We start from the raw sequence: 26,876 nt of genomic DNA, 5'->3' as shown, positions 1-26,876 counted from the left end.
ATGAAATATGAAAACCACACGACCATGTATGATCTCTGTAGATTCATGAGAAACATTTGATACCACTTAACACTTGGCTCTGATAAAACCCCTCACCACAGTTAAGTACAACAACCCTAGATGACACTGATATGAGTAGAGAGAAGCTGAAGCGTTTTCTCTGAGAACAAGGTGTCCATCGACACCAGGTTATTCAGAGCAGAACCATACATTTCAGAGTATCTTAAAGGGAAACAAACAAAACGCCATAAAGATAAAACAGGGAGGAAGCTAAATTGACACTTCTTGTGAATGGTTTTTGTGTGTACATGACTTTTGTACATAAAACCTAAGGAGTTTACCAAAACAGTATTAGTATTAATTCAGTGGTGTGGCAGATGGAGAGGCCACATACAAGAATTAGTAGCTTTCTACATATAAGCAACTCAATGGTATAAAACCCATAAAAGCTACAGAGAAAATATTCAGGAATGAACCTAAGGATGGACATAAAAGGGCTCTACAGGTAAAGTTATAAAGCAATAATTGAAGAAACTGACAGGAAAAACAATGAAAACTCTCCATATTCATGGAGTACGGATAAAATGTCTGTAATATATAAATTATGCTACAGATTCAAATCCATCTGTGGATTCACACTGCAGTCAAGATAACTATGATTATATTCACAGAGTGGGGAAAAAACCCATATTCATATGAAAGCTCAGGGATATCAAACAAGCAAAACAACCTTGAACAGAAAGCAGAAAGCTGGAGGCTCCACACATCAGACTGCAAGATGCAATGAAGCCACAGCCACAGGACAGACGCGGAGGCTAAGGGGACAGAGATTCAGAACCTACACATCTGCTGCCAACCAGTTCTTACACAGTCACTAAAACCACACAACAGGGAAAGGGACGCCTCAGAAATGGTGCTGGGAAAATCAAGTATCTCATAAAGAGAAATGCATGGGACACCCCCATGGCACAGCTCTAAGAAAGATCTCCTTCCTTACCATTGGTGGTTACATTGTGTTTCTGAATGTATGTGTTATGCTTGTGCAGTTGACAGAACCACAACTAAACAGATGAGATTCCCTCTGCTTCACAAATGTGAGCTGCTCAAGAACCAAGACTGAGATGCTGAGGGAGATTGCCTGATACAGATGGATGGAACTAGAAAATATCATCCTGAGGTAACCAAATCACAAAAAACCACACATGGTATGCATTCACTGATCAGTGGATATTAGCCCAAAAGCTCAGACTACCTAAGATATAGTCCACAGACCACACAAAACTCAAGAAGGACTACTAACCAAAGTGCAGATACTTTAGTCCTTCTTAGAAGAGAGAACAAAAATACTCACAGGAGGAAATATGGAGACAAAGTGTAGAGCAGAGACTGAAGGAAAGGCCATCCAGAGATTGCTCCACCTGGGGATCCTGCCCATATACAGCCACCAAACCCAGACAATATTGCTGATGCCATGAAGTGCTTGCTGACAGGAGCTGACAAAGCTGTCTCCTGAGAGGTTCTGCTAGAGCATGACAAAGGCAGAAGTGAATGCTCACAGCCAACCATGGAACTGAGAATGGGGGTTCCCAATGGAGGAGTTAGAGAAAGGATTGAAGGAGCTGAAGGATTTGCAACCTCATAAGAACAGCAATACCAAACAACCAACCAGAGCTCCCAGGGACTAAAGCACCATTCAAAGGGTACACATGGACAGACCCATGGCTCCAGCTTTATATGTAGCAGAGGATGGCCTTGTTGGACACCAATGGGAGGAGAAGCCCTTGGTCCTGCCAAGGCTCAATGCCCCAGTGTAGAGGAATGTCAGGGCGGAGAGGTGGGAAGGGATAGGTGGGTGGGGGAAACCCTCATAGAAGCAGGGATAGGGGGATGGGATGGGAGTTTATGGATGGGAAACTGGGAAAGTAAATAAATAAATATCCAATAAAGAAAAAGAAAAGAAAAAAACGGGGGGGGGGAGGAGCATCAAGAACTCAGGTAGGGACTCTGCTGAGGTCCTGGGGCATTTACTGCTTCAGTGCCTTATCCGGCTCTGCCGTCACTGCTGTCCCTTCATGGCCTTCCTCTGAGTTACTAGAGAGGAGGACCACGAGTGCTTTAGCAACCATTGTTACACGAAGGGGTGATTTTTGATTATGCCCTAAACTGTTTTTTTGGCTTGGCTACTGTGGGAATCACAACACAAACTTCACTAACAATAAAAGAAAAATATTTGCATAACTTACTAAGATTGTTAGAATCAACTTATATTTTATTGAAGCTGATACTTGTTGATGTGAGATCCTTGGCAGAGTAGTAAAACATGCTGCTTTTCTTTAATCTATAAATTAAACTTATTTCAGTTGTACAATTTATTTATATTTATATATTATAGTTTATGTTTAAAGTATATGACAGCATATATATTATATAAAATATCATTTTATACCTACATAAAGAATTATGTATAGTATACATTGTATATTAAATGATAATAGTCTCATTTCTAGTTTCCTCAAGTAGTTATCAAAATTTCCATCCTATAATAAATGTTTAATAAATCAAATATTATGTAGCACGTACATAAGTCTGGATATAGACTATAGTAATTTAGTAAATGAGTACAATTCTTGGAATAAGAATGACTATTCTTTGGTTAGTAATTTTCTTATGTTTCTTATGTTCTATAATACTTAATAATTAGAAAAAATAACATGAACTGAATAAAGGATGAACAAAATCTTAAAATATATTACTATCTTGTTATTCACGTAAGCACTGTCAAATAAGTTTGGAGCCTATTTCCATTGTGATGCTGAATTTCTACAGTCGTGGACACTGTTTAATCAACAGATGAGTTCAAATACGGTTTTCAGTGAAACATGAACACATGAAAAATCCTCATATAAACTGTATTAGAATACACAGAATGCAACATGTGAGACTGTTCAGATCTTTGAGGACCAACCCTTCAGCCCTGAGATTTTAAAACTGGAGCCGTGAAGGTTCTCAAGCCACATTAATTACTAGGTGCACTGACACTGACATTTCCATTGTGGATTCAGAACTAGGTGCTAATGGCTGTTGACCCCATCACTGAAGGTAACGTAAACACAGCTCTACATCTTGTGTGAATGACAACCATGGTTTCCAGCTGAAATCTCCAAAATGGATTACTAATATAATAATCTGTTCAACAGTGCTTCAACTTTCCATTGAGCTAATAATAGACGAAGCACCGCGGCTCATTCCCTTGTAACAACACCTCCTTAATTTGTCAGTATACTCAGAAATAAGATCCTTTCACATGAGTCACGGATAAATTAGCATTGTTTCAAGTCCTTGAAGTCCTTTAACTACTAATGATATGAAGAATCCTTTTCAAGGGTAATGCTGCATAGAAGAACACGCATTATGGAATGCTTAAGGAATTCAAGTTGCAGCACAATATATATTAAGAGAAAAGCAGCATCACGATTTTGTAAAATTTACATGTAACTATTAGTGACACGAGCTATGTGTAAAATACTTATATAAAGAATAGGTCAATTACTGGCAAAAAAAAAATGTTGCCTCAATCCAGATATATCTGCTTTTAAAATAAGCCAGTGAAATTTTTATGTTTTTGTAAATTTTTTATCACATAATTATTTGATAAAATACCAATGGCAACATTAACTTTTTTTTTAATCTATAAAATACCTCCTTTGAGAGGAATGAATGCACTTGAAGTGCCTTGTAGCTATACAGGTGTACTTGCACACACAGTGTTTTAAAAGGGGAACAAAGAACATCATTTTTACATTGATGAAACTATTTTTGAATTCTTTAGAACTGTCCTTTCATAGTTCATTGACGAGTAAGCTCCGATCAGTTATTTATGTAGCTCTGAAAGATGACAGACGATCATTTCTTTTAGAATTCACAACTGCACCAGAATCCTTGTTAGGTCATTTAAAAGGGCCTTGGACAGAACAGATTGTGAAGGCCCATAGCATCTAGGTAGGTTTTAAGTGAGAACACCTAATCCAGAGACTGGTACAGATGTGCCCCTGTTTAAAAAAATCATGTGTTGTTGACGGCTTGACTCACAATGTGCACAAACGCCTTTATTTAATGGAGCTGGAGGTGCCGAATACATGATTTGAAGTCAGACGTGGCACTTTTGCCAATACTTCAACATCACTTCAGTGATGGCTTTGCTTTCTTATGTCATGTGGGGCTGGCAGATATTTTCCCTTCTTGATTTCCATGTGTTGTCAGCCTGTTTTACTACGGTCTACACATGGACAGATCTGAAAGCTTTGAGTAGCTAGACGTGAACAGGAAGACAACATGGACCAAAACGTGAGAGAGTTAAGCTTTTTTTGTGCTTTCCCAGGTCATATACAAGTGTTAACACCTTTGAGATTTTAGAGGGAATTCTGCATCTCCTATATAGCACTGTGGAGAAACTACACTGCTGATAAAACTCAAAGCAGCTCACTTATTCAGAGGGCCCCACTATGTGAATATTACATTTAACATACCTTCTCTTGTCCCCATCAATATTCTCCTGTGTTGGGCATCCAGGAGGATAACAGAGACACAGCAATATACGGTCTCGTTGTGTCTCACTTAAATGGTCTGTTTGGAGACAGGGTTTCCCCAAGTAAGCCACACTGGTCTTGGCTTTCCTACGCCATTGTGTATCTCGGTCTGCTGCTAAGCATGGTACAAGGTTCCCCTCAGCTTCTGAGTGCTGGCACCATGGCAGCATGACCCTATGTCTGGCTCTTGTGTGTGTTCTTCAGGCCTTTATAGTGGCTAAATAAGTTGTGAGAGTGGAACTCTCAGGAAAGGGATTAATATTCAGAGAAAAAAGGCCTGCAGCTCACTACACCTGAGTGAGAAGATGGGTCCCTATGAAGGAGGAAGCAAACGCTCATCAGATCCCAGTGCCTGGCACTTTTTCTTGGCTTTCTGAGGCTTCAGAATGTAAGAACTAAGTATTTGTTGATTAGCATGTGGCCTAGCAACCCGAGGTGACAGTCCTTGCTTCAGTGTTAAGGTACTAGCAGAAGAGACAGACAAATGAGTCAAGCAAATGAATGAATGATGGAATTTGGGATAATGGCAGGTATTAGGAAGGATATATGTCTACAGGGAACACTGTCTTAAAAAACAAACAAAACTAATAGCAACTAACCAACTAATCGGTCAGCCAGCCAACCAGCCTCCCACCCACCCGACCATAACAGCAACAGGAGCAACAACAAAAAGCCCACAAAAACAACTAACAGTAACATGGTTTGTTACTGATAGGAATTTTAGAGAGTCTTCAGTCTTAATGTGAAATTAAACAAACAAACAAAACAACAACAAAACAAAAGACCAGCATAAGCAGATGCTCAAGGATATCGTTTGGATTTCTCAAATCTGGTTGCAATAGACGGAAGTTAAAAGAAAGAATGCATTCCCAAACAAGGACTGAGCTTACCGACTATTCACACATAAGGTTAAGCCTCGCTTTTTCTTTCTCTGAGGTAATTTTCTGGGTACTGTTTTCCTAACATATGCTTTACAAGCCGAACACACAGGATAAGGAAAGTAAGTGAATGCTTAAGTCTAAGGCACGAAGGACGGAAGCTACAGATCAAAAGGCGCTGACAATGCTGCTACTGTTCTCAGACGACTCACCAGAAGATGAAGGGAGCTGGTCATAGTCCTGGGAGGCTCTGTTGGATTTGACACCATCTCCTGGTGCTCTCCTGGCCGGAGGCAATGGAACTTGGCCACTTGCTGGGTCAAAAAAGGGATCTGAAAAATAAAGAAGATTCTTTAATTAAAACGATGATCCCTACTGGTTGGCTGAAGAGAGAATACTGGGAACTTTCTAAGGACTGTAGATTTTGATAATGAATTGGCTAACTAATTTCATGAGCAGTAATATCCCAATGGACTGTGCAGTTTTCAAACTCATTCATCTGTTTAGTTTAGAGCTACTCCCTTACATCCAAATTAAGAGTATGGTTCCTTCTTTATCTTTTCAGATCACTTTGCCTCCTCTTCACTCAAATTTCTATCCCTAACTGCATGTCAATGAATGAAGGCTGATGGGAAATAAGCATCAAGGAAACACTGCCCACTTTGCCTTAGGGGAGCACTGCTGGATCACTCCTGACGCTGACATCAAGATAAATCTGTAAACAGACCAGACGCTTGCATTTCTTAAATGAATTAATGTATGTTCAAGAATCTGTAAATATAAGGCATTCCTTATTAACTGCACTACCTGGGAAGTCCCAAAGTATGTTAAGACCAAGTCCTTGGGTTAGCGCATTGAATTCAACTGCGAAAAAATACACCATTTCGAAAAATAAAGAATGAATACAAAGTAAAAATGTACTCTTTCATATTTTGTCATGTAAAATTGTGAACTGTGTATTGTAGACCAAAAAATTATTTCACTATATGTTATGGTGTTCACCAAGTGGTACTAAAGAGACAACGGGAGTGGACCACAGGCCTAACCACTTTAAAATTGGCAGTACATGGGCTTAAAGCCTTAGCACGTACTCTTGTCTGAGTAGAACAACATTATCTCTGACTTCTCTGGCGCACTAATAATTTAGTCACCACCTCCACCCTCATGTTTTCCACATCTATTTTCTTCTGCTGGTACCATCTGTGAAATTGCTCCAAGTTCCTTGGAGGGCAGGATTTTCCTTACTTACTTTGTATCTCCTAATTCAAATACAGCAACAGGCAAACTGTTTGGCAATTAGCTTGCTCTTAATAAATCCATACAAACACATACTTTCCATAAAGGAAGATAGATTATAGGTGTAATAGTTTGGCTATAATTTAGTCCATTGGTTATTCATTTGAATTTGGCAAAACAAACAGAATCTGATCTGATTATTTAAGAAGAATTGACATGCTTTCAAACTTGCCTATTTTATAGTATTATATTATTTTTATTTATATTATGTATTTTATTTATACTATATATTTTACTATATATTATTTATACTACATTATTTATACTATAATATATACTAATATATTATTTTATTTATACTGTAATATAGTATAAAATACTATATGTTATACTAATATACTAATATCTCACTAGAGTATGTAAGTGTTCTTTAAAGCCATTAGCTAATTACTGTCTAATTTTCTGTTCCTGGAGCAACTGTCACTAGCTTTATCCTGACTTCATACTATCTGTACTTGTTTATTCCACCTTATAGGCCACTTACAAGCTTACTGGGCATCTCTACATTATTTCCAGACAGCAACTGAAAGCTTAAAAAAATTAAAATCTGGATATATGTTAGTATTACAAATTGACTACAAAATATACAATAGTAGGTTTTTAATGTTTTTCCCTTAAACCATTTTACCTAAGATGGGGCTGGATACACTTAATTATTTAAATCAATAGCAAAAGCAGTTAGAGTCTGTTCCATCATGTGTTCCACCTGGCTTCAAGCTAAGTTGTTCCTGGTAAGGGACAGGGAGAAGGGGGATCACTGTTGAGAGCTACTGAATTGGAGCTACTGTTTCAAAGGGAATGACACTACGGAGAGTAATTACTACAGAGTATTATAATTACTAGCTGTCCTCTGATAAGGGAAATTTGAAAATCAATAAAGCTTTGCTGAATTAAATCCTTTTAAAACTAAGTAAGGCCAATGTCCAAAATTATGATTAAAACACAAATTGAAAACGCTGCAGCCAATGTGTGATTAAACAGTAATATATTTTTTTTTCTGAGAATGTAATACACACAATGTGTTCAGTTTGCTAAGAAGCAATGCAGTCCTGAGTCTAATTTACAGCATAGGCAGGCCCTGCCTGACTCCTTACAGCAAATCCCCAGAGGCTGTGCTGAGCTGAAGGGCGTTTAAGGAGTGAGTGCAGCTCTCGCCCTTGGCCTTCTCACATGTTATCATGGTGGCCTCGGCATGGGAAGGACGCAGCAGTTGACATCATTCATGTGACTCCTCTGTCAACCTCGCAGATGGCAAAAGCTGTCTGATTAGCCCATCACTGATGAGGTCTCACAAGGGTTGAGTAAATTATACCCACCGTGTCCTTCTCCAGGGCGGGGGCCAAGCACACGGCATTTCATTGAGTTTTACCTATGTCTGTCCCTGTCTCAGAGTTAAAAGTACACCTTACTTTAACAACATCACTGGATCTTAAAATTGAATTGTGACTTTAAGATTGGATATGGACTTCAAGAGAGATTCCAGGTTAGAGAGAAAGTGAGAGGACGGTTTAGGAAGGCTGCCAAGCACAGGTGCATCCTGGGTCCTTCACAGAGAATCCCTGCAGGGTGTGATTAAGACAGTGCTGTCCTAGCTCCCTTGCTTAAGCTCAGGCCCTGGCACAAAGCCGCAGAAATGCCTATTTCAACCTTCCCACAAAGGGATGCTTCCTTTCTCTCTCTTTTTGTTACAAAGAGAAAAAGGCATGTATGCCAGCAGTTGCCTTGGGTTTGTGGGCAGGAAATCATGGAGCTTTTGTTGAGGACTCGCGTTTTGTTAAGGTTTGACTGGCTCAAATCCATCAAGGACTGACTCATGCACTATAGTGGAACTATAATTTAGCCAAAAAAATCTTGTGTGAAAGCCCAATTGGGGGAAGCACAAAAGGAAGAACAGAGCTGAGTCTCTGCGGCTGTCCTTCCCGAGCCCACTGGAGTCTGAGGCTTCTCTGCAGAAAGCAGTTCCATGATCTGAAAGCCCAAATCCAGACAGAGGAAAACTGGCCCCCCTGACTCAGCTGTCACGGTTAGAAAGAGGTGGGGACTTAGTATAATATTTTCAGAAAATGCAGTATCTTTCTAAGATATCTAGTCTGTCCTTAGGTTAGGATACTTTTCAAGGAACTCACCTTAACACTGAAAAATATTTTACGAGTCCACTGCCTAATTAAAAACACTGGGCATCAGAAGAGGGATTACTGCGGTAGCTCCTGGAAAGTGAGTTGGGCAGCTACCTTTGTTCAGGTCTACACTTCTAATAGCGTGAGTGGAACTGTGATTTTCTAAGTATGTCTTTCGTGAAGTTTTACTCTCAGTGTGAAGAATCACCGGTGGCCAGCAATGTGCCACTGTATTTCTTTAGAAAAATTACCACACGTTTCGTGAAATGTAACAAAATATTTTCTGGTAGTTCTTAGAGATCATGACTTTGTTGTAAAAGAGACCACTGTACAGAGGCTTAAATTGGGGGTACACTAGAAAAGCTAGAGGATGCGAATCAGAAACTGCCACTCAGCACCAAGAGTCGTGGCTTACTTCTTGCTTGCAGTAGATCACCTTAGTGCACTTGGTCTTAGGCAGCATCCTGGCAAACCATAAGTAGCATGAGGGTAGAATGTGTTAATAGTGGACCAAATACTAACAAGTCACTTGCTGCTGAAAAGCTGGACTGGAAATTACTCTTTCAATATTCAACCCCTTGAAACATAAAGTGGAACATGTTGTTCTGTGACCAGAGTTTGTGTTTCATGAATTTTTTCCAAACTTTCTCCATTATCAAACCACATGAGAAAGAGAAGAGAGAAAAGCAGAGTGGTGATGGGGTGGGGGTGGGCAGTGGGGGTTGAGGGAAGGAGAGAGGAGATTAATAGCTCTATAGGTTTTTAACAAGGCATCAAGGAAGCAAAGAACAATCAGAGCATTTAAAAGGTTTCTCCCAATTTATCTTATATGAAAGTGAGCAGAAAACATGAAAAAGAGAAGAATTTTGTTTCTATTCTTGAGGCAAGATCTCTTGGTGTAGCCCAGGACGACCTCCGAGTGCCAGCTGCCGGGATGGCGCCGGGATGGCGCCGGGATGGCAGGCCTGCACAGCCACGTCCAGCTAACTGCTTTCCCACAGCCAGTCCAGAGGGGAGCCTTTCAAGGCACAGACCACACAGCTCTACCCGGGCAGACTGCTGTGTGTGCGATGCCAACAGCACTGCTACGTGTGAGTGGGTTTCCTTTGCCTGGTAATTGTGCCCCTGTGTGCTGAGGGTTTCCTGTAGTTTCTGCATTTTCATATCTGCTCCATGCTCTACAGATGTGCACTAAAGGAAAACTATATTTGTTTTCCCTTGAAGACAACATTATCTCCATACTTAAAATAAAAATTAAAATAGTTAATAACAGAAAAACTTAGAAAAGCTACCTTGTTAAGATGTAAAACCTTATGCTTTGAATAAAACCAGGGTATTAAAGCACATCTTGAAAAAAAATGAAGTCCATTATTAGAAAAACATTTTGCTGGAAATAGGGGATCGAGAACCTAAAAGGCTGTGCCTCTCCTATTAGCCCATCACGCCATCATCCCTCTCTCGGGGACTCTGCTGGCACTGAAGGCATCACTTGCTGCATATAACATGCAGAGCATGCACCCTCTTCCTTCCCTTCTTCTCTTTTTCTTCAGTGTACACAATGCTCAAAATACAACCCAGCCACAACTCCCTCCTGCCAACCTTCATCTGCCTCACCAACATCCCCCCATCTGACTTTACATCTCTCTTTTTAGACAGTACTAAATAACCCACTAAAGTCAACTGGCACTGCCCACGAGTGCACGGCTGTGGAGTCGCTCACTGGGTCATGTGAAGCATAAGACTCTTTATTACTCTGCCATCTTTGTGGTATTTGGTCATTAACTCAATCTGTGTCAAGCAGACCAGGCAACCACAGCTCTCGCCACAAGCCTTTCTGCTAGTGTGCCAGAGACTCAGCAAACACTACCATAATGTGACAGCAGGATCTCACATGTACTTTGCTCTAAAACAAAATTGTTTTGTTTTGGTTTTCTAAAGAAAGATTTACTTATTTTTTTCATATATAGTGTTCTGTCTACATGTACGCCTGCATGTCAGAGGAGGGCATCAGATCTCATTATAGATGGTTGTGAGCCACAGTGTGGTTGCTGGGATTTGAACTCAGGACCTCTGGAAGAGCAGTCAGTGCTCTTAACCGCTGAGCCATCTCTCCAGCCCCTTCTTTGGCTCTCCACTCACTCCTACCTGAAGGAAGAAGGAAAAGGTCCTGTCCTGAGGAAGGCCGGCTACTGGAGCCTGGAGGTTTTGAATGCTCGATGAGACTATGTCTTGCAGGAGGTGGGGGAGGAGGAAGGGATGGGGGGAGAGCATCAAAAGCATCTTCACCTGCATTGAAGAAAGATCATTATCAACAGTAGAACTTTGTTAATCAAAACACAATATCAAACAAAGTTATGACTGATTTTCCCTTACTGCTTGTAAGTTCACCTATAGGGTTTGTTCAGTACTTCCCTGACTTACATAATGGGGTTGATAATTTTGTGGGAGTCTGGATAGGAAATGTACATGAACACATACGTGTGCATGTATGTGCCCATGTACATGTAAACACACACACACACACACACACACACACACACACACACACAAAATATTTCCCCATGAAAACATTTTTCTGCTTCCTGGGTCTTTCTATAAAAAGCAGCATTGTAAGTTATAAATTAACTCACTGTCCCTTTGTACTATTAATATACTAGAACTCTGAACTGAAAATTATCAGTAAGAGCAGACAAACAAAAATCTCTCAGCAATGAAGAGAGTTCATGGCCTCTCCTGAGAAAAACCGCACCATGTTGAACCATTCCCTAACATTTGCTGCTCTGAACGGTAATTCATTTAAATTGTACCAAGCATTAGATGTAATGTCAAAATATGTAACAAATGCACAAGTGCAGCAGAATGTACTGTTTGCTCAACTGTCATCTCCAGAGAGGAACTTGTCAATGGAGAACCCCTCCAGGTGGCCTCAAAGCTAGTGACCCGCGTGTGTGTGTGTGTGTGTGTGTGTGTGTGTGTGTGTGTGTGTGTGTGTGTGCGCGCGCGCGCGCGCGTGTGCATGTGTGCATATGTGTTCTCTCTCTCTCTCTCTCTCTCTCATCTATCTATATGGTTGATTCGGTGTATATAGGATATTGCAGTGTGGATCTATGTCTATATATTTATCCCTGCTACTCTTTGCTAGGCCAAAGTTTTTCTTATCTTGAATTTTTAAAAAAATAAAATGAACTGAATATGGTTTTCAAATATGTACATCAAATATGCTGTCAGGAGACAGGCTATATGTAAATGCCTTCATATTCTAATAATAAAAATACACATGTACTTAAGCAGAATGAATTAGACATAAATACATTAAAATTAATTTATCATTCTTTGTGCCTGCCTGGCAAAAATATGCAGAATATTTGATCTAATCATCACAAATATTTTTCTAATTTTAAGTATTTGAAGATTTAGGAGAGATTTGTTATCATTCAGGCTCTTGCTGTCATATAATTAAATTCAAATCTTTTTTCAGCCCTTAAGTATCAGGCACCATGCTAGGAATTGAGTGATATGAAGATCAAAACTTAAGGAGCTTAAATATTATCAAGGGGAGTGCAAACCTGTTCACAAACACTTATGACTGACAGGTGAAAGTGTTTAATTGGCCTCATAAAGGAGAATTTATGAGAAGAGAGAAGAGAAATACAAGCAGCATCCAGTGAGATGCTGCTGTCACCAGGGGTTCATAAATACATGTCCCGGAAAGACAAGCAGTGTGTGAGCTTAGCTGAGAGAGCCGTAAGTACCGATACACGGCCAAGCTGGGGGAAGGCCCGAGAGAAGAGGTAGGCTGAGGTAACTTCTATGGGAAAAGCTAACAGAAAGGTCATCAACCACCTATGCCTAGTATATTGAACCAAAAATGTAGAGCGAACTCTATTAAACATTGTCATCTAGATCATAGGGACCTGAGTAATAGGTCAAGATCCAGCACAGAGAAAAAGCAAGTAAGGAAAAAAGACTGTAGACAGGAAGTTAGGAGAGTCTTAGAATTCAAGCATATGAGGAAAAAGAACAGAACGAAAGCCTCTGATCAATAAATCAGAAGCCAAAGACACTGTAATAGGACAGTTCAAACTACTAGACAGAGGTGCATATGAGAAACACAAAAGGTCACTTAATATTTTTGGAAGCCTAACAGACAATTCAGAAGAGCTCATAAACAGATTAAACAGAACTTGTTCTTGTTTTCTAGGATGAAGTATAAACTTTCTCATAAGTTAGTTAGCCTGAGAGGGCCTGGCCGTTTCATGCTGAAGTAAAGTGTGGCTTATGTTTACTATGGGTTAGTAACTTGGAGGGCCCTGGGTTGACACTCCAGACCATCACTTGAAAGCCACTGGACAGAGGCCAAGGAATGAGCAACACTCTTGGGTCTTAGCCCAGAACTGACTCTAGAAGAGACAACCTGAGGAAGTCCTCACTGACGGCCAGCTCTTCCAGGCTGTCCTTTTGTAGTTATGTAAGGATGATATCATAGAAATATAGCTTAAAACAAACTAAGTTAAGTATTTTTCTTTGATTATTAAAGTAGTGCATTATTACAGAAAATTCAGACACTTACAAACTATAAATGATGCTATAAAAATAGCCTGAATTTTAACAACTATTCTCTATGCAATTAGTTCATCTGTTAGGATGATGTCATGTGAATGCAGGAGCCACCATCAACTGGTGAACCCAATTAAGTTTAGGCAAATTCTCAACCGAGGGTCTGCATTATCCTGAATCTTAATTCTAATAATGCAGGGATACGGAGAGCAGGCCAAGGGCTGTTTAAACTGCTTTTAAAATTTCAACCTAATGGAGGGATGAGAAGATCATAATCAGAGGGCGTCCTGTTGACTGAAGAACCATGCTTTAGGTTGTCCCGGGGTGGAGGCCTGGCAGGTGGTAATGGTACTGGATCAGAGGCTGAATCAGAAACATCTCCTGGAGGATAACACAAAATCTCAATGTATTCTCAGTATGAAGACAGAAGAGAACTTTGCCTTTAAGTTCCAACCATTCAGATGTATATTGCAAAGGAAAAGATATTCCATACATACCCTTCAAATAGATGCCTAAATCTGGGATGTTTGATTTCTTCATCTCTGAAGGCGTACCATGAGTTCCATTCAGTATACAGTGACCATTATCACAAGACCTAATGTGGAGACCAGAGGGCAAGAATCATTTAAAAGTCATGGCGGGCGTGAGGTGACAATCACAGAGCGGACTGTCACACCTACTAAGATAGTAAGAATACAAAACAAAAACAATTGTCTATTCTCCAGAAAGGAGTAGTAACAATATGCAGATACCCTGACCTGTATTTTAAAATCAGATGTGTATGTCTGAAGGTAAAAGTCTCTCTTTCAGTCTCTCTCTCCCAGAGTCTCTCTCTCTGTCTGTCTGTCTCTGTCTCTCTCTCTATGTCTCTGTCTGTCTCTCTGTCTCTCTCTGTCTCTCTCTCTCTCTCTGAAACCAAGAGCTACTAAAGCAGCTGAAATCCGAAACACATCTGTGTACGAGTGTAGTTGCACCTGATCAGAGTTCTGAAGTGACTGAGAAGTATAGAACACCGAAAGCCATGAAAGGTCTCACGGTCTCCATATTTGTTGATAACATTGAATGTGTTTTCTCAACTTAAGCATTCTTTGAATCGAAATTATGCTCGGGCCTTAAAAGAGAAGAACCACTATGAAGCGTTCCACAATTTAAGTTCTGCAGGGAACACTCAAAGGCCTACAACTTCTGAGCCTATCTCACCACTATGTCCAACAAATGCTGGCTCTCTGACACCTTAGGAAAGTGATGTCAGCGAAGGCGTTAGGTGCACATCAAGTGGTTTAATTCAGGTTAAGTATTAATTAACTTAAAAGGCAAAATTTTGGTATTGACATCAATACTGGATGAAACTGAGGCACAGGAGCATGTAGGCTGGCCGGGGACACAGAACACACTTACTTTTTAGCATCTAGCTTACTAACAGCGACTAAACTAACGAAGAGTATAAGAGTGAGGTCTTCTACTTTTCTCTTGAATTACTCTGACGTCTAAGAGCACAGTGAAAGTGCAGCCACACTGGAGGAGACAGTGAGTATTTCAGGAGATACTGAAGAGTGATTCATCTGACATTCATTTCTACTCTCTCTGGTGGCCACTTCTTTTTAACGGGCAAGATATGGTTCATTTAAGAACAGTTACATATTGAATCTTCATAACGATGATGGATTTTGCTCAAACTGAATTGAATTATTCATTTACTGTTTTACTTCCCACATATTGACAATCTATTTTTCTTGGTGTTCCAAAGGGGAAGTGAGTGACATACAGGAAAAGGAAGTTCTAAGGAGAGGGAGTATTCTGCCGATGACATGAGGTGACACTCCATTCACTGGTTTTCAAGAACAAATGAGATAAGGAATTCACTACAATTAAGCTTAGGGATTAGCAACATTTATTACTTCTCTATAACCGTGGGAGATGGTTATGATGGTTATAATTTAAATTGACTTTCAGTATCCAAGAGGCTAGCCACTGAAACATCGTCCACTCTGATGCGACAATTAAAATTTGATGAATTAAAATCATGTCCTTCGGTCTTTCAGCCATGGAAAGAATGAGAATCCCAAAGAAACCAAAAAATCTTGTTCAATCCTTGCAATTAAAAATTACTGTACTAAATTAGTAAGAGGTAAAGAACGGGGAATTGTTAGCAGTTTATACTTGATGAGAAGGCGTGACTTTCCCTCGGCTAGCTCGGTGGGCACGTGGCTCTCCCCTCTTCCTGTTTCAGGACCACTCACCAGCCTGATTAACAAGAGATAGCTGGCCCTTGCTGTAACAGTCAGTGTGGGTGCAGTGCATCACTAAGCCTGGGTAGTAACCCAGCCCACCGGCATCCCTTCTGAGACACAACTCTGGTCTAAAAGAAGATCTCTTTTTCTAAGTATTTCTTTTTCCACCTTAGTGAGGCACCTGAGAAGAGTTTTCACCTCCAAAGATGGATGCAGTACTCATAGAATACTTTCAGTCGACTGACCTGGCCTCAAGAGGAAGCAACACACTGAGTAAAGATGGAGTGGATGACAGATGGCTTTACAGTCTCCTATCCGTCAGTCGTCAGGAGGCCCCAGGCAGCTCGGCTACTGACAGTGGCCTAACAGAGCTGAGCAGAGCAGAGCCAAGCACAGCTCCAGGAATATTATGCAAGGAGAACCCAAGTTCGGAAAGTAAGTTCAGAAAATAAAGCTAATAGGTTGAATGTCAGTAGGATGCAAATTATATAAATGCTATTATAACTATTTTAAATTTTATGCATGCAAAGCCATGATTTTGCTTAAAAACAAACTGATAATTCAATACATGTAAGCCATTATCAATGATTTATAAAAGTCAATGTGACTGGCACTTCAAAGACCAAGAATGTCCCCTATTATAATGAGGATAAAAAGAAAAAGAAAAGAAAAACTAAAATAAGAAATAATAAAAACAACAAAACCTAGTGTTCTTTATATTCTTACCACCCAAGAGAAGGTAAAACAGTGCTTGGTCAAAAGAGAAGTCAACAGAGGTAGCTTTAGGGCTCCCCTTGTTGTCTTATGATTTCCGTAGAAGCACATTACATATCAAGAAGGAAAAGGAATATAAATTATTGTAGCCTTCACATTAGGAAGAAAAATTCTTAGGAAGGCTGACCTAGCACCTTAACATTAGTTTCTAATCACTAATTTTTATTCATGATATATATGCTTGGACCTGAAGAAATTCATTAAAATATCTTAGGGGAAATGCATGAATTAATCATTATTACATGTAATGCATAGCTACATTTTATTAGATTGTAATTTGGCTTTTTGGGGGAAGAAAGCAACAAACTCTTTATGTGAAAGCAATGAAGGAAAGCTCTAGGAACTACAGGCTAGACTAGGAACGGGACTTTTAACCAAGCACATCCTACTGAACTGCATACAGACAACCCCCGTGTTTGACAGTATGAGGATGCTTATGCAGATGCAGGGTGGGACAAAGACGCCCATCTTCTTACCGAACAGGAGGTTTGACATTATGACAATGAGATGGTTGTGAATTCAGGGAAACAGGATGGGATGAAGGAATCTTGTATTCATCGTCATCTTCTTCTACTGTGTCTCTTGTTTTCTCGGAGAGACAATTTGCTATTGGACCAGTACACCTACCAAGAGGGGAAAAAAAATCCAATCTGGTTTAGGCATCGTAGACACTGAGAGCAGGAGGGTCTGATATGATGTACACAAATGAAGAGGCTGCTTTGGCACTCGCGGTTTTGAACTGTAAACTGTTCTTACATCAACAGAAATGGAAGGCCTGGAAGTGTTAAGATAAACTACTCATACCTATGGTTTAAAAGGGTGAAGTAAGAAAAAATGTAAATTATGAAAAAAGAAGGGACTTTATAAAGCTGTAACATAAAATGTGTACAATTATTCAAGCTCGAGCTATTAAAGTGTTAATCGTTCCCTCCCATGTTGCGGAAACAAGCAAAAGTGATAAGAATACAGCAAACATGGAGTTCTTTAAAGGTTCAAACCTGTCTGTGGCTAGTACCTATATTTTCAAAAAAGCCATAATAGAGAGAAACTTGCCTACTTTGTGAACTTATAATTCTAGTGCTAGAGTTCCTCTCACTGCAGTAATTAAGAACTAAACATGTCCAGAATTAGAAGCAGATAAAGACAGAACTAGTTATTAATAAAGCTCTGAAATGGATTATTTCTACAACTCATGATACCTAACTGCAACGAACAAAACACTTATCGAATACCATGAGGAATTTGAGCGTTTTACCTGATCATTTGGGAGAATATATAAAATAAAATTGAAAAATAATCTACTTTCCTGTGTGGGTTTTAATTTAACCCTTGCTATTGCCCAACACATAGTCCAAAACACATCTGTTAAAATCCAACTTAGCCAATAGGCAGAAAGACAACTAGTTTGTAAGACACTAGAAAAACACGGATCCAAATCTATTTTAATAATTATGAACCTCACGGGAAATGTTCAAAATAAGTGTAATGTTTCAGCACCTTCTGTAGAGGGAGCAAGAGCCCTTTAGGACATGATTTTCATTTCTTCTTGCCACAAAGTAAAATTTTCACTTTGTATTCTCTCCATAAGATGAGTGTCCCTATCTGAACTCTTTGGGACTAAAACAGATTTTCAGATTTGTTTTCCCCTCAAATTTTAGAACATTTGCATACTCTAAGTATTTCACTTTTGGGTCAGTAAGACCGAACTGCTGTTGCAATGGAAAAGAAAATAACTTCAGAGTGTATGTGTGTGTATATGTGTGTGTGTGTGTGTGTGTGTGTGTGTGTGTGTGTGTGTGTGTGCGTGCGTGCGCGTATGTGCCCATATTTAAAGGGTCAACTGTACAGATAAATTTCTAGAGTTCAGAGAGTAAAGAAAATGTTCCCTTAGGAGCTTTCAAAAGCTTATATTTTAATGTCTTTGAAGAAGTTTTTAGTATTGATTTTTAAAGCTTTGTTTCTTAGAGATACTTTAGGATCCAAAATGTCAGCTAATGGTGACCTGAAGCTTTGCTGTAGTAACAGAAGGATCTGCTACACAGCCCAGAACAGGCTATGAAATTCAAAGACCAATTCTTGTGCTACAGCCACTCTGGTCGAACCTTAGAAGACACACCTTGCAACTAAAGGTAGCAGCAATAGTACTCTATCTCAAAACGATGACTCGACGGTGTTTTAATGAGGTTAGAAACAGTTGTATCTTCCTGCAAACTCTAGTCCTTGGGAAAGACATTAATTTCACCAGTCTCTGCACGGACCAGGGATGTCTTCACTTTGCAGAGGAAGTGTGCCCTGCATGTATCCATCCCTGTTCTGATGTGCTTCTCAATGAACACTATCTCTATCTACTTAAGTGGATACCTCAGAGACGAAAGGGAAACTTTGACTTAACATTCGATAACATTCGTCAAATCTGTCTCTTACAGGCACTTCAATGATTTAAGAATTTCCAAGAAGCATTCTGCTATGAGGAATACTTGTTATTAATTTGCTTTAAACTTAATATTTATTTGTATGTGTGCCCTCATTCCAAGGTATGGATGGAGTCAAAGGACAACTCGTGGGAATCCGTTGTTAGTCCTTTCTCTCATCTTGTGGTTCCCAGGCATTGTACTCAGGTAGTCAGGCCTTGTAGCAGGTAACCATCTCGTCAGTGCAAGCAATAAACAATTATAAAACAAAAACACACAAACAAAATAAACCCACCAAACATGGGTTGTGGATAGTTCTACATCTTATGACCTTCACTGGCAGAAGCTCTCAGCTGGCTATATACCACTCATTCTTTTGTTGGGTAGAGGGCAACTGGTGTCAATATGACAGGCTGTAACTTATTATTTTATCAAATCATAAGGGCTCAGTGTTACAAACTACTAGTTGGACATTTTATCAGGTTAAATGGATTCTGGTGAGTTATAACTAGAAGTGAAGAAAACTGTGCCATTTATATTCAAATAAGAAAAGTACATCCTGGTATTTTCCATTGAACATTTTAATAAAGTCCTTTAAGACAATTCTCTATTTTCTGTTAGGCTAATATTTTAAAATTTATTGAAACTTTATCCCAAAGAACTTGTAAATAAAAAAATGGGAGCGATCAAACGGAGCCGAAGTCTATGCATGCTAAGAAACTGTTGGATAGCCTGTGCGGCAACAGGGGGCAGCATAAACGGAGGCAGAACCACGGTGTATGTCATCTAGATGGTGGAGTTCGGGACATGGAGACTTCAGTCAGTCACTGGTACACCTTAAGTGACAGATATTATTTTATTGTGTTCCTCTAGAATCCCGGAGGAATAAAGCAGGACAAGTTATTTGCCTGGCTCCAGATAAAAGAAAGATGTCAAGTCATCTACAACCATTAACACCCATTACTTAACCACATTCCATGACTCCACATTCCTACCTCTTGCACTCTGCTGCTGTTCCTGCATCACAGCACACAGGGGCACATTCTGCCAGGTTGCAAAACCATTATCTCCTTGACGTGAAACTTATTTGCGTTTTCCTAAACTCACGCTGATTCCCTGCCTTGAGTGCGTATGCTCATGTACAATGTTGAGAAAGAGGCCTATTTCCATCGTGATGATACTTTCTGCGGCTCTTGGTGAGTACTTCCACCTTTTAAAGCCAAAATTTCACAAACATACTTCTGCCAATGACTGCATATTCCCAGAATAAGCGCAGGGCAGGCTGACTGCACCCACTATTACCGTTTACTTTTATAACAGACCTCAAAAATCACCCTCCTCCAGTGCTTTTCATTTCTAATTGGAGCAACTCTTGACACATCAACTTTTCTCTGAAAACAAAAAGCAGACCCTTCACATTTCTGGTGTATATAAAAATCCCTGTGAAACTGGCAACAAATTCAATAATTTTCTTTGATCTTTTCCATTATATACGTTTAGCATATGTCCTTTTATTGATGTGTTTGCTATACTGCCATTTTACTGTTTCTGTTCAGAATTGCAACATGTTTAAGGGAAGACCTGGAGGTCATCAAGGACTACCCTGCACATAACTGAGCACTTACAAGCTTTTAAATAAAGATAATGAGGGGTGTTGGAGGAGAAAACCACCATGCTGGCAAGGAAGGGAGAGCAACAATTTTCAGAACCTTTCATAGACAGAAAAGCATTTTAAATGTGTCATTTTACTTACTTTCTGTAGTAGAACATCTCTGTTCACTCAGTCACGGCATAAAGTAAAGGTATAAATGTTTTTATTAAATAAAAGCTCGGGCTGCCATATTTTTTCATGTTTCATGTGCTACATAGTTCTTCCCCAAACAAGAAACAACTGTTATTCAGACAAACCAAAGCCCAGAGCGCCAGCAAAGCAAAACAGTGATATTTGACAAGATTATCTTGTGTCTGCAGCATATAAGTCATGTGCCCCAAATATGGGAGTGAGTATTACAATGATTTTGAGGGTTCTTCTGCCACTATCAGGAAAGGGAGAGCTTGCGGCACCCTGTAGCTTTAGACTAAGCTTTGAATGAGCAATCTCACAGATTTCCTGTTAACCTGGAGACAGCTACAGCATCTGCAGGACTGCGTCCCAGGGTCAGGCGTCCCCATATGAACAATGCCAAGCAACCAGAGCTTCCAGGGACTAAGCCACTACCCAAAGACTATACATGGACTGACCCTGGACTCTGACCTCATAGGTAGCAATGAATATCCTAGTAAGAGCACCAGTGGAAGGAGAAGCCCTGGGTCTGCTAAGACTGAACCCCAGTGAACTAGACTGTCGGGGAGGCGGCAATGGGGGAGGGTGGGGAGGGAACACCCATAAGGAAGGGGGGAGGAAGGGATGTTTGCCAAATGTACATAGAAATACTCAAGTTAATAAAAAAAAAATAAAAAAAAAAAAAAAGGAGGATAACATCTGAAATGTAAATTAAAAGAAATCCACTTAAAAAAAAATCCCAAGAATTAAATTTGGATGTTGATATTTGGGGTATGCATTACTGCTATTAGGATTATTTTATTTTATATACTTTCCTTTCTTTTATATACTTTACATAATTCCTAAAGATAATAGCTGGGGGAGGGAGAGAAACATACCAATAAAAATCTAACACTTACAGCCATGGCTAATTTGTAACATTCAAATTAGCATGGACCAAATTAGCCAAAGGACCAAATATAAACAAACAAAACCACAACACCGTTTCTAGCCATAATTAGCTGTATGAATTAAAGAAGCACAGGGCTGGGGGAGCTGCTCACGAGCTAGGACCATCTCAGTAATTTGTTTCCTAAAACCCTGAATGTAGAGGTCACAGAGCCGAGATGCCTTCTATACAAGCACACATTAGAGTTTACTCCCAACTCTTACACTATCAAGTTTGCTCTCAGAGACTTAGATTCTATGACGGGGTACTTGTAACTGCTTCTAACTGCTGTGTCTCCTACAGACTTTCAGTTCAGCCTCTCTAATCTTCCCTCAAGGAACTCAAATTCCACTCTGGTGTAATTTCGGGCACTGCGGTATCTAATTGTACCCATCTTCACTGACTCATTCTGTCCCGACTGTAAAACATGTTTCATTGACACAGTTTGTAATGGCTTTCCTTGAAGGATGAAAAAACTAGTCAATGAGCAGTACACTGTTTGGTGCAGTGTTGCTCTCTTGTGACCTCACGCATCTTAAATGATTATTTTCTAGAGTATTTTAGATTCCTGGATAGCTTCTCCTTTCTTTCTTTTATAAATCTAGTGGAAACTCAAGGACCTCCAGGGGAAGGAATGAAGAAGTTCTGAGACCTTTGCATGGTTAGTGATGTAGTTGAGAGAGTGATTGTCTAGCATGTATAAGACACCAACATATACCTAGAGACACAAAAAAATAAAATAAAACAGAAACAAATGGAAAATAGAATAAAAAAGAGTAACTTGATGATCTTACTAGATAAAAACCAAGCAACAATAAAAAACACACCCTTTCTTTTAAAATAATTTCCCTGGGAGTATTTGAAAGCAAAAATCCTTGCTGTGACTTCCAAACCATCCAATCTGTTTAAGATTAGAGTATTAGAGTATATAATTAATCACATCAAGAATAATAACTTGTGGGGGTTGGGGGTTTAGCTCAGTGGAAGAGCGCTTGCCTAGCAAGCTCAAGGCCCTGGGTTCGGTCCCCAGCTCCAAAAAAAAAAAAAAGAATAATAACTTGTAAAAAGAATACAAATCAGTCTTTCCTATTCTTTTCTGATACAAAGACTCATCTGGGCCGCAGGCTGCCCTGGAACTCACTATATATCTCTCTGCAGGTAGACACAAATTTCTGCCACTCCTCCTGGTCTCATCCTCCAAGTGCTGGGATTATAGGTTCATACCTAATCCCTGCCTATCAACCACTGTCATTGAACACAGTCAGAGTAGTTTTTATAAAAAGCAAAGGCTGACACTTCAAGCTTGAGGAAAAGTGGAGCAAGGTAGGCGGGGTTTTGGTGCTGCTTTAGAAACACCAAGCCAAGCAGATGTGCATACAATTACAGGGCAAGCACCAAGAATAAACAAGAACTCTTTAGCTGGCTACAATCTCTAAGTCCAATGAAACTCACTTTATGCTAGGGAGAAGGGCGGTGACTGGAGGAGGAGGGGAAAGCCGAGGAGGAACATCGTATTCTTCAGGGGCAAGGTGTCCATTGGAAAAGACCTGAAAGTAAATCAAACATGTTAGTTCCTGGACTTTAACTCCTGGCAAAGCCTGAAACCATAGCAGCTCTTAGAATCTCACAGAGCTTATATAATTTTAGTTTTTTTTTTTTTTTTAAGGCTAGTGCAAATCATACAATTTATTCAGGAAACAGCAAGATCAGTGATAACTTACCATATCAAAGGTCATATGAAAAGACGTTATATATTATGATTTTTAAACACAATGGAGAGGCAATGCAATAATTTATATACATGAGGTCAAGACAGCTAACTACATCAACAACTAGCACCATTTCTCAGGAACCATCAGATTACATCACAAGAATAGGGGTTGGCTAGAGGAAGAAACCACGTGGACACAATTCCCAGTTTACATCCCTCCAAACAGGCATTCTTTTAGGGCTATGAGGACCATCTTCAATTTCCGATGTCACAGGGTGTGAGTAGATCCATGCAGGCCTGTGTCATGTCCAGGCCAAGCTTCAGGACCATTTTAGATAAGGAGTCAATTGTTCTGGCTTTCTGTGTTTGTAGAAATCCCAAATCTACCTTTGGTTTGTAAGAAAACTCAGAGCCAATGTTTCATCAATGGGGTTCAGGAGCTTCCGGTTTACAGGTGCAGTCATAATGCCAGCGGAAGTGCCTGGCCTGGGCGACTGTTCCTTGCCTTTCTTATAGTCTTGAACTGCAGCAACTTAAATGGTGGGGAGAAATGGAAGGGCAACTTGCAAAGGCATACAAGACTACAGACCTATGAAGGTTTTTAGGTAACCATTAAGTATTTTTATCATAAACTTTTTTCATGAGCTCTTATTAACTCATCTTTAGAAGGGAGGCAGATACTAAGGAAAAGATGACTGAAATGTACTTTAAGTAGTCTTGGCTGAATGAGCCCAGATCCACTGCTTAATATCTCTGTTGTGTAGACTAAACAGAGGCAAAGATTTAAAATGCAAGCTGGGAAAGGCCAGGAGTATCCCACCTCCACCAGATTGCAAGGTCACCTCTGAGATACACTGATGCTCTCATCTAGTGTATAAAGTCCGATTTGATAGCATTAAATTTCACTCCAAAAACGAGTGACTATGTTAGTTCAGATGTTCATTCCTACTTTCCCCTCATTAGACTCAACACACTGCAGTTACAGCCTGATAAAACACATCTTTAAATGAAATGATTTTATCATGGACTTTTGACTGAAGATCATATAATGGAACATGACAAAATTTTGTGAACTTTGTTAGAGAAGAGAGTTTTCCTAAGAGATATGTATCATTACAAAGTTCAGTGAAATCCTTTAACATAAAAAATGTCTTTTATCTGATGAATATGTATGTCCAACTACAAATGCCAATTATAATTTTGAGCATTTGAAAGTACTCTTCACCAAAATTCTTCACACTGACAGAGCAGACATGGTGCTAAGATTTTTGTAATAAAATCTAACTTTTTTGCCAAAATTACACTTCAAAGCTGTGTAAAATGAAAAGTGTTTTATTTTCAATGTGGACTAAGCTGGTTTTTGGTAATAATATCTATCATGTTAATACTTGATAAGAGCTTGGTAACGAAAGGATGATGTGGAAATAATAGTTCACGGTATCAACTTCACAATGAGCCAACTACAATTTCATAATCAAGACATTAGAACACACTTGAACGGGAATGACAATATACCCAAACATCCACTGATACGGATAGAAAGCATATCAAATTTGATAATGGAGAGCTATGCATTGATAGGGCAATTCACACAACATTTCTGCGTGGTACTGAAATTCTCAAGGGGAAATCTCCTGATGGAGAAGAGTTGCTGAAGTGCTTCCTGCACACGTGTATTCCCAGCACCCACATCACAGCTGGGCCCAGCACTATGCTGACACAACATGAGAGCTCACTGGACAATCCTAGCCTAGCAATCCGTGAGGTGTGGGTCCTATAAAAGCATTTGATAGAAGGGTTCGATGGCTCAGTGGATAAAAACACTTTCTGCTCTTCTAGAGAACACAGATTTGGTACCCAGCACCCACCCAATGGCTCACCATTGCCTTTTAACACCAGTTCCAGGGGAATCTAATGCTCTATTCTAACCTCTGCAGGCAATAGGCAAGTACATGGTACACAGACATATATTCAGGCAAAAGACCCATAAACATATCAATCAATCCACCAATCCATCAATCACTCAATCAATCAAAATGTCAGGTGAGTAAATGACAAAGATGGAGATGGCCGTGAGCCTCCATGTGCATGCAATATGCATATACAAAAGAATACTCATATACAGACAACATGCACATATATACAGTAAATTAAAGAAATAAAATGATTTCATACAGACAATAGAGATTTATTGGAAAAGCATAAAATCCATTACTAAGGTCACTCATTCTCTGGCAGGGCAATAACTTGAGGGGATTAAGCAACTCCTTTCTAATTTCATCAAACAAATTAGTGTTTCAAAACGTGACTAGCATTTTACCTAATGGCTTCATGAATTGTTGATGGACAGTAGCTTAAAGATTTCTCCTGTCTCTGAAAAGTTAGGTTTTTTTTTTTAAATGAACAATTTATTTGATATCTGCAAGTGTAGTACTAGTTTGTGCAGAATTAATGCTACATTGTGCCTGTCTGTTTCAGACTACAGGCTTTTATTTCTCACTCATTTTTATAGTAAATCCCCTTACATGTGTCATGTGCAGTACAACTTCAATGAATGTTGAAAGGCAACAGAGCAGGTGACCTCAGTAATGGAGGCAATGGCCAGGGAAATGTCTTTGCTGTAACTGGAAGAAACCTAGTATTAAAAGAACAAATATGTTTAACAAATACAAATCACTTGCTTACTATTTGATCATCTTGTAATGGGTTCTAAACCGTGTCCTGAGAGTTAAGCATATTCTTAATACCATACGTGAAATTTTGTATAGTTCTTCCTAATAGGAGGCGGAAATTACACAAGCATGCAAACAGCCACAGTGCTGAGACTCATTTCTGTGAAGTGCATGTGATTGTTTTCCAAAAGCAGTTGTTGGAGGATGAAATCTAACATGTGATTCTGAATTCCACGTTCAAGCCCCACCCATTTCATCAGACCGACCATTGGCTGTCACTAACCGAGAGAGTACAGATGAGACCACAATCATCTAGCTGAAAATAAATATTCTATGTGCCTTAGGAATCTGAATGGTGGAAACAACAGGCTGCCAGATGTTTAGACAGACTGCATCACTGAAGAAGTCCTCAGTGAACACCTCTCACTCATGGAAGGGTCTGGCTGGCCTCTGGGCTCAGCCTCCTTCCTCCAAGGCTGTCACTAGAATTCTACCAGAAATATTACATTTTTAAAATCTGCATCACTGATGATGCTAGTCTGGTGCTATCTCTACGTTGAAAGCTCTTTCCTACATAAAGAACTGAGAAAACCTCATACCAGACCTGGTTTCCAACTGCATCACCCAGTTTGAGGCCTTTACTTTGTATTTGCCTCACACGTCCTTCCAAATAGGCTTCCGATCACTGTGCACGCTTCCTACTTCCATGACATTCTGTCCTGTTATTCCCATGGGAGTTGTCTGTCATCTCTGTAAGCCTCCAGCCAGAGACCAGCTGGAAGAATACTTTATTCCGTTTCTGTCTTCCCTTTTAGAATTTCACTTCTTTTCCAGGGAACTACATATTTTCTGGGTGTTTCTCACGCATCAGAGAGCTGTCTCATTGGCTCTGGACTGTCCGTGCTTTGACTGTTCCATTCACAACGTTCTGC

At 39.7% G+C, this 26,876-nt stretch overlaps 1 protein-coding gene across 2 annotated transcripts in view; it reads right to left on the bottom strand.

Moving 5' to 3' along the window:
* Cblb (Cbl proto-oncogene B) overlaps positions 1-26,876 on the bottom strand; it is a 163,246-nt gene that overhangs the window by 6,175 nt on the left and 130,195 nt on the right. Inside the window, exons 13-18 of one of the 2 annotated variants that reach the window (XM_032900287.1) lie at positions 23,014-23,108; positions 16,916-17,062; positions 13,932-14,029; positions 13,684-13,815; positions 11,023-11,163; positions 5,677-5,796 (exon numbers count right to left, since the gene is read on the bottom strand). In XM_032900287.1, coding sequence (XP_032756178.1) covers positions 5,677-5,796; positions 11,023-11,163; positions 13,684-13,815; positions 13,932-14,029; positions 16,916-17,062; positions 23,014-23,108 — 733 coding nt within the window. The remainder of the gene's footprint in view (positions 1-5,676; positions 5,797-11,022; positions 11,164-13,683; positions 13,816-13,931; positions 14,030-16,915; positions 17,063-23,013; positions 23,109-26,876) is intronic. The other variant, XM_032900288.1, reaches the window with a different exon arrangement.

This window comes from Rattus rattus, chromosome 4 (assembly GCF_011064425.1).
Source record: "Rattus rattus isolate New Zealand chromosome 4, Rrattus_CSIRO_v1, whole genome shotgun sequence".
In the NCBI taxonomy this organism is placed as follows: Eukaryota; Metazoa; Chordata; class Mammalia; order Rodentia; family Muridae; genus Rattus; species Rattus rattus.
The sequence above is the reverse complement of the archived record's forward strand: the minus strand, read 5'-3'. Positions and strand labels throughout refer to the sequence as shown.